At 46.4% G+C, this 8,839-nt stretch overlaps 3 protein-coding genes across 3 annotated transcripts in view; 2 read left to right on the top strand and 1 right to left on the bottom strand.

The window, feature by feature from the left end:
* The window catches only part of LOC124016427, a 549,380-nt gene that overhangs the window by 534,276 nt on the left and 6,265 nt on the right, over positions 1-8,839 (top strand). The gene's annotated exons all lie outside the window — the stretch shown is intronic.
* On the top strand, positions 1,949-5,202 carry LOC124015449 (WAP, Kazal, immunoglobulin, Kunitz and NTR domain-containing protein-like). Its single transcript, XM_046330640.1, has 2 exons — positions 1,949-2,714; positions 2,920-5,202. Exons 1-2 carry the CDS (start codon positions 2,406-2,408, stop codon positions 4,465-4,467), a joined length of 1,857 nt encoding a protein of 618 aa, XP_046186596.1. The 5' UTR covers positions 1,949-2,405; the 3' UTR covers positions 4,468-5,202.
* On the bottom strand, positions 4,906-7,314 carry LOC124015462 (methyltransferase-like 26). The gene is made up of 6 exons (XM_046330657.1): positions 6,976-7,314; positions 6,560-6,722; positions 6,352-6,411; positions 5,896-5,963; positions 5,721-5,799; positions 4,906-5,489 (listed from the first exon to the last, which is right to left on the bottom strand). The coding sequence occupies exons 1-6, from the start codon at positions 7,167-7,169 to the stop codon at positions 5,433-5,435; spliced, it is 621 nt and encodes a 206-aa protein (XP_046186613.1). The 5' UTR covers positions 7,170-7,314; the 3' UTR covers positions 4,906-5,432.

Below are 8,839 nucleotides of genomic sequence, written 5' to 3'. Positions count from 1 at the left end.
GCAGTGCTCTTCTGCTACTCCTTGCACAAAGGCGGAGGTAACGGTCCTGCTGCTGGGTTGTTGCCCTCCTACGGCCTCCTCCACGTCTCCTGATGTACTGGCCTGTCTCCTGGTAGCGCCTCCATACTCTGGGCACTACGCTGACAGACACAGCAAATCTTCTTGCCACAGCTCGCATTGATGTCCCATCCTCTATAAGCTGCACTACCTGAGCCACTTGTGTGGGTTGTAGACTCTGTCTCATGCTACCACTAGAGTGAAAGCACCGCCAGCATTCAAAAGTGACCAAAACATCAGCCAGGAACTGAGAAGTGGTCTGTGGTCACCACCTGCAGAACCACTCCTTTACTGGGGGTGTCTTGCTAAATGCATATAATTTCCACCTGTTTTCTATTCCATTTGCACAACAGCATGTGAAATTTGTCAATCAGTGTTGCTTCCTAAGTGGACAGTTTGATTTCACAGAAGTGTGATTGACTTGGAGTTACATTGTGTTGTTTAAGTGTTCCCTTTATTTTTTTGAGCAGTGTACATAATACCATGTCACCTGTTTCTGCCTCATGCTTCAGTAAACAGGAGATGGCTCCTGCCCCATGAGCCGTTCTGGCTCCTGCCCCATGAGCCGTTCTGGCTCCTGCCCCATGGTCCGTTCTGGCTCGTGCCCCATGGTCCGTTCTGGCTCCTGCCCCATGGACCGTTCTGGCTCCTGCCCCATGGGCCGTTCTGGCTCCTGCCCCATGGGCCGTTCTGACTCCTGCCCCATGAGCCGTTCTGGCTTGCGCCTACATAATACCTACATAATACTGTGCAAATTACAATACAAAATATATAAAAAATATGTCTCTCTTCACAGTCCCCGTTGTGCCGTTATCTGGTTTTATTGCTAGCTTGAGTTTTGTGGTGATATTATTGGCTATTCAAAGCTTTGACAATGTCAGTGCACGAGCGGTGGGAATTTTTTGTTTGTCTTTGTCCTCTTGGCTGTCGGTATCAAGCTCAAGTGAAGTAAAACGGTGGGGGGTCTGAATTGATTAGTCGCCCCGGGGTTATTGGCTCCGCAGTCCCTGGCTCGCGGCCTCTCCGCAGCGGCTCTGAATGCCTGCGGTCAAAAGTCACGCGAAGGTTGAAGGGTCACGTTCAATGAAAGCGAAGGGAGTTTGCTTCTCATAGCCCTTTGAGCCGTGTGGAGACAAAGATGAGTCACACACCATTGAAAATGTGTCGCTTTACGTCTTGCCACCTGACCGTGGCATCTCTGAGCTTTGTGTGAATGATGGGTGTAAACTGACCGACGCGTCTAGACTTCGACTTGAACACAACCAAACGTAAACAACATGTTTCTATGCATGCACTATCAGTGTCAAATTGCGCATATTTCTTGCCAGTTCTGCTGTGCGCGCCTCCTCAAAATGTTTGATTCTTTCTCATTCAAATAGCCTATCTAGTCTAATTAATCCCACATTTAAAAAGTAGTCTATGTTCATGACATACTCAATATTTAATATCAACATTTTACATGTTCTAGGTAAATTAGAATTACACCATAGTCTACTCATTGCGTAAAAAACGGAATTAGACACTTATGTCAACTTATTTATCCGTGTGCATTTATTTTATTTCACCTTTATTTCACCAGGTAGGCCAGTTGAGAACAAGTTCTCATTTACAACTGCGACCTGGCCAAGATAAAGCCAGTGCATGGGTTCACTAGCAAACAAAAAGTACCTCCTGTTAGGAAATGCCCATTTATTTGAGCATTATGAGCAACACTTCTAGAGTTTTTGCCAGGACTCATGAAACATTGATGAATTTCTCACCGGAATGTTTGGCTCAGTGCGTACTGTTGTTGGTACAGCTTGACAACACCGCCCTATCAAGATTCCTTTGATGTCTTTACAATGTTTGTCCAGTTGCTTAGCGCATGGTGCTGCTTCATAAAAGTTTCAGACACTGGACAAGCATGGGGGCGGTCAGAGGCGCTGCCCTTCCTACCTCTAGTCACACCAAAACCGATATTGCGACTCTCTATCTCTTTGTGTAGTGAGTTGACTCCGCACGCATTGGAAGTCAGCGTAGATATAGCCTGATTTTTGTTGTTGTTGTTGCAGTTTTCTGTTTTAGTCTAACGGTTTTGCGATTTTTATCAAACCAGAGTGGATTCACAGATGTTATTTTTGTCCTCTTATTCGAGGCTACTTGTTGAATCAATGTACAGCGCAGAGGGAGATCTTTTTGTTGGACAATTGTTTATTCATCTGAAATTTGAGAACCGTTTATTTTGCGTGGCGAGCGACAAATTGGCACTTGTACCCAGATTGGTTACGCACAAACTGGATGGCTGCATTTGAACAAAATGGAGGTATTTTCCTGAGGGGCTGCACGGAAGTTATGGAACTTGTTGATGGATGACTTTCATGAAAGTTCCTTTTAAAATGAATATATCTTCCCTCAGCTGTCGAGGGGTTGGAGGTGGAAAGAACGTGGACACAAACCAGCCAAAAGCACTTATATACCCAAAAGGACTCTTATCAGGACGCGTTGGTTGGTCCTCTCTTGTGTTTTTGGTTTGCCTCTGCGTCTTCCCACAACAGACGTGGAGTGCAAGTCTAGCTGGTTCCAAAGTGGAACATCCAGGAGTTTGTCCCAACAAGCTGAATGCTAACCTTTGGGTTGATGCACAAAGCACCTGCGAACGGGAATGTGAAGTTGACGAGGTGAGGCATTTATATGTATTCAATATTTAATTTCACAATCCATTGTAATTTGTTTATGACAAACTTAAACAGTTGTAAGGAAATGCGTTATACTGTATGACTACACATCCATGACATTTTCTACATTTTCCTACCACTTGATGTTTGTTGTTTTTAAATATACTATGTATTTTTACCTCAGTAAATGCCTGTTGTTATTCTCCAGGACTGTGCTGGCTTTGAGAAATGCTGCACCAATGTTTGTGGACTCTTCAGCTGTGTGGCCGCCCGTTTCTCTGATGGCACCCCTGCTCAGCCGGATGGCCAGGGCGGAGGAGAGAAGGGCTCCGGGGGCCAGGGCTCCATCGCCACCTGCCAGGGCTTCATCTGCAGCCAACAGGGGGCCACCTGCGACATCTGGGAGGGCCAGCCCATCTGCAAGTGCCAGGACCACTGCGAGAAAGATCCTAGCTTCACCTGTGCCTCCGACGGACTCACCTACTTCAACAAGTGTTACATGGATGCTGAGGCGTGTACACAGGGTGTGACACTAACTGTGGTGACCTGCCGGTTTCATCTATCTGGGCCTCAAACAAGTCCGCTCCCTCAGGACACAACAGCCAATCCGACACTGACGTCCTTCCTGGAAGACCCCATTCCCCCAACGCTCTTCTCCAACCCCAGCCACCAGTCGGTCTACATTGGCGGCACGGTGAGCTTCCACTGCGATGTAATGGGTGTCCCGCGGCCCGTCGTGACCTGGGAGAAGCAGAGCGAGCGCCACGAGAGCCTGGTAATGCGGCCCGACCGGATGTACGGCAACGTGGTTATCACCAACATCGGCCAGCTAGTCGTCTACAACGCCCAGGTGTGGGACACAGGCATCTACACTTGCGTCGCCCGAAATGCAGCCGGTGTCCTCCGCGCCGACTACCCTCTCTCTGTCATCCGTCGGACCGAGGAAGACATCTTCTCAGAGGACCCCGAGATGGCGGGAATGCCCATAGGGCCCCCGTTTTCACCCGCCGACTGCCTGGCGGAGCTGGACCGGCGGGAGTGCTCTGCCGAGCGCTACGTTGACTGGTACTACGACGCCGAGCAAGGTACCTGCCTGGCCTTCTCCAACGGGGGCTGCGATGACAGCCGCAACCGCTTCGAGACCTACGAGGAGTGCCAGGCATCCTGCCAGAGGGAGGGGATGGGGATCTGTTCCTTACCTGCGGTCCAGGGCCCCTGCAAGAGCTGGGAGGCCCACTGGGCCTGGAACTCCCTCTTGAAACAATGCCAGGCCTTTGCTTATGGCGGTTGCCAGGGCAACAGCAATCGCTTTCGATCGAAGAAGGAGTGCGAGGCAAACTGTCCGCAGTCCAAACGACGAGCCTGTAAAACATGCCGGGTCAAAGGTAAAATCGTCCCGAGCCTGTGCCGGAGCGATTTTGCCATTGTCGGTCGATTGACGGAACTGATCGAGGACCTCGATTCTGGGATCGCCCGTTTCAGACTAGAGAAGATTCTCCGCGACGAGAAGATGGGCTTGGCATTCTTTAACACCCGCCACCTGGAGGTGACCCTGGCTAAGATGGACTGGAGCTGCCCCTGCCCCAACATCACCATGGAGGAGGGCCCCCTATTGGTCATGGGGGATGTACAGGACGGCATGGCCGTGATACACCCCGACAGCTACGTCAGACCAATCTCCGATAAGAGGCTGAAGAGGATTCATGAAGTCTTGGAGAAGAGGACCTGTGAGATGCTGCAGAGGTTCCGGGACTAGGCGCTCTATTCGATTCGTATCTCGGACGTTCAGCGTTGCACTGTGATTTAAAGGCAATTCTCCCGCATTAGAGGAGACTGCATTCACGGTAAACACTGCAAATATCGGCTCAATAGGAAATGGCCTTCACATTTCTATCACGCAATCTAACGCTTCAGCGAGACAGATTGAATAGAGCCCTAGAACTGATCACCTCAACTTGGGCTGTCATAGCAAGACTAATATACAATGGCATAGCCCTACAATTACATTTTCTGAAATGGAACGCACCCTACAGGTTGTGAGTAACTCTTCGGTGGAGTTTGTGCCATGATGTCCTGTATCAAATTACAGTGCCTTTCTTTCTGACACTGTTTTCATTGCCCAGATAAATCAAGCGCTGACTTTTCAAACAATGCCAATGTTGTACATAAACACAATCAAATCGAGATGTGTAAATACCATTATTCAAATAGGTTTATTCAAATGTAATGTTTCAAGTGTAAGATCATTTGTATTCAGTGTAACGTGCCGTACTGTTTTCTAGTGATAATTCTATGCTGAAGTGGTGTAATGTTTCTCCTTTTTTTGAAATCCCATAACTTCAATGCATACTTCTTAAAGGTAAATTAATACTCCAAGTTGATTGAAAAAAATGTAATACTTTTTTCCTACACTTTTCTGATGTGGGTGTCATGCAAAAGCACCTTCCTGCAACAATCCTATTCATTTCAATCAATAAAAGCGAGTGCCATACATTTTGAAGTTACCAAACAAATCACATATGAGGAAATGGCTTGTGTAGATCGGAGTTGGAAGGTGAGGGAATTATTGGATTTGGCATTGATTCAAATAAGGTATCAGTTCAGGTTCATTTTCAACCAAGTGTTAAATATCCATTACTGGTCATGTTATACCCTCTACAGACAGAAGCGCGATGGTGCATTTGTGATGTTGGAATGGAACCCCAGAGAGGGCAGTAGACTTCACACCAGACTCTCCTTCCGGAACAGAAGGCACTTGTTGTTAGCTGGCATGTCAACCTAACGTTACAATGACAAGAGAAAGTGGTTATAAGCCGACATCAAAGTATTTCACACATTTTGAAGTAAGAAATGGGTCATGGATGTTTCAATGTGGCATCTTTTGCTATTTGAATATATTTGGTCTGACAGTTAATTTAACATGTTTGTGTTACTTATGCAGATCATTGGGTTTCATTCACATCATTATGAAAATCCTAAATGACTGATATTTGGAGTATCGCTTCTTACCATTTTCTCCAGGAACAAGCCACTCCTCTCTGCCACAGACCTGAGCAGGGTGACGTCCCTTAGGCCCCACTCTGGATTCCTAGAAGACATCAACGGTTTGAGTTATTTGCTTCGATAATGTGTGGTCAAATAGCAGATATATTCAGATTCTGGCATTATTGTAGTTCTCACTTACCTCGACCTTAGACTGAGGTCAAAGTCAATGTTGCTTTGTGGAGTGATCTGTCCATTTAACGCATAGGGCTAGAGAGACAATATTAGAAGACGTAAGACAAGTTCATGAGGGCAATTTTTCACAGCGAGTTCGAAATTGGACTCCCTAAAAACACGGCACTTCGATACAAGTGGCTTTTAGTAGCAGTTTAGGAGAACATTTTCCCATAATCCTTTCCCTAACCTTAACCTAATTCTCCTCACTTGCTACGTACATGTTTGAAACCTGCTGCGTAAGTTCTGCTAACCTGCAATGAAAAGGTATATCAAAGTTGCATATTTTTAGGGAGTCCCAGTTCTAAATATGGGAAATACACAAATATTGCTTCCAACATACTTTCTTCTACATGCTTTTTTACTGCCAACATCAGGTTGAGGATATAATCAACACTGTCCTAGTAACACCATTATAAAATACCCCGTATGTCAGCAGTACTCCTTGTGGTTTCAGGATGGTTCCCGCTCCTTTGAACAAACCCTGTGGGTAAAAACATAACACGATAATGAGTAGTGTAATAATGACTAGTTTGCAATAAAAGTATCATGTATCATTGGTTAGTGGACCATTAACTGTGTATTTATAAGAGCATCTCTATAGACAATATGTAGGCCAAGACAGTATTCACCTCAGTGCAGGCCATTGGGGAGATATGGATCATGTTGATGTTGAGTACCAGGTCCAAGGACTCGGGTTGGATCCCACCCCAGTTTTCACAGGGTAGAGAGGCGTCGAGGTGGATGGCAGGCTTCACGTTCGGCAGGTTGTGATGCGCTCTGTATGCGTCTATACTGGTGGCGGGGACAAAATAGATCATTCTCATTGTAAGCATCAACAACAAATATTAGCTGCTGATATAGGCCTAAAGAAAGAGTTAGGCCTACTAGTATTAACAGCGTGAATTCCTAGTAACCTATTTTGAATAACAGTCAGCTTTGGATTTTGGGAAAAACAACTCAGATCTGGACTCACTGAACCGTTATGCCTAACGTTACCACATAATGTATTCATTTGCAAGCTAAAAAAAAAACTCTTTAAACTCACCTGGCTAAAGATTGTCGGTCGAATTCTGACGGCTGCCAGGTAATATTTCGTAAACCCTGTGCGAAGTGGGTGACATGTTGCCCCGTACCAGACGATATCTCCAGTGCATTCAACGGTTTCGCCGTATCCACACTCTCACGGAGCACCGCAAGTATGGGTTCCTTATTTCTCTCGGCGGCAGGTGCATTGAGCATTTGGGCAACTCCTGGATACACTCTCCGCGCTAAAAGATGCAATTGTTTCCACCACTCCAGTTGAAGTAGTAGGCTGTGCAAGTTTGTCACAACAGAGCTCTGAGCAATATCGCCTCAGGACTATAACAATAGAAATCGACTTCCGCGTTGTCACGTGATTCACACGTCACCTGGCTTAGTGTAATAACTGCAACGTTATAAAAAGCTGCACAATGTGCATTTTTCCTGAGATTGCAGTTCCTCAGGATGGAGTAGCAGGGTGATTCTTCAACTACAGGGCACTTCTATGTCCTCTTGGTACATTTTGTGAACTTTATTTTAAAAAATATACATATATATATTGTTGTTCTTTAAGTATTATATTAAGTTCACACTACAATCACTCCAGATTTTTTAAACACCTCTGTCAAGTATTTTAGCTTCTTTTCATATGCAATTTATATCTCAATTTCACTGTTTTGCCCTTGTCCCTGACTCAGATTTTTGTGCTTCTACTATGTTTTGCTATTAGAAATCATTAATAATTACACATTATAAGGTTATCTAATCGAGAAAGAGTAAATTAAAGTATGTGTGGGGGGGGGCACTCTGTGTACTCTCACGGTATCCTCAACTTGCCACGAGATCGGAGCCACGATCTTAGCAGCAGGAAGGACAGGCATGTCCGTGTCATCTCGAATGGCAGGAGCGTAGACTGGGGACAGGGCATCCGGTTTGAGACTCTTCGACCCGGGCCGATAGGTGAGGATAAACTGGAATCGATTGAAGAAAAGAGAACATCTAGCTTGTCTAGAGTTCAACCGCTTCGCCTGCTGGATATACTCCAGATTTTTGTGGTCCGTAAGCACTTGAAACGGGTGAGAAGCCCCCTCGAGCCAGTGTCTCCATTCCTTTAATGCCATCTTAACCGCTAGGAGTTCACGATCCCCCACATCGTAGTTCCTCTCAGCAGGGGTAAGCCGGTGTGAGAAGAAAGCGCATGGATGAAGCTTCTTGTCTTCACCCCTCTGAGACAGGACAGCTCCAACACCAACCTCTGAGGCGTCTACCTCCACCACAAACGGTTCATCCGTAGTCGGTAGTATCAGGATGGGAGCAGAGAGGACGCGCTGCTTGAGTCCTTGGAAGGCCGTCTCAGCTTCTCTTCTCCACAAAAACCTTGCATTGCCACCCTTGGTTAAAGCTGAGAGAGGGGCTGCCACCAAGCTGAAGTTCTTGATGAACTTGCGGTAAAAGTTAGTGAAGCCCAGGAAACGCTGAACTTCCTTAACGGATTTGGGGGTGGGCCAATCCGCTACCGCCCCTACCTTCCTGGGGTCCATTTGGACTCGACCGGGTTCCACTACAAATCCCAGGAATTGTACTCGGGATGAATGGAATTCACATTTTTCCGGCTTAACGTACAGATGGCTGTCTAGGAGGCGTTTGAGTACTTGTCTGACATGCTTAGTGTGTTCTTGAAGAGAGCTTGAAAAGATGAGGATGTCATCCAAGTAAACGAACACAAATATGTTAAGCATATCCCTAAGCACATCGTTTATGAGCGCTTGGAACACCGCTGGGGCGTTGGTCAGGCCGAAGGGCATCACCAAGTATTCATAGTGACCAGTAGGCGTGTTGAAAGCGGTCTTCCACTCGTCACCAGGTCTGATCCGCACAAGATGGTATGC

The sequence above is a fragment of the Oncorhynchus gorbuscha genome, linkage group LG26 (genome assembly GCF_021184085.1).
Source record: "Oncorhynchus gorbuscha isolate QuinsamMale2020 ecotype Even-year linkage group LG26, OgorEven_v1.0, whole genome shotgun sequence".
In the NCBI taxonomy this organism is placed as follows: domain Eukaryota; kingdom Metazoa; phylum Chordata; class Actinopteri; order Salmoniformes; family Salmonidae; genus Oncorhynchus; species Oncorhynchus gorbuscha.
This window is presented reverse-complemented; position numbering and strand designations above follow the sequence as displayed.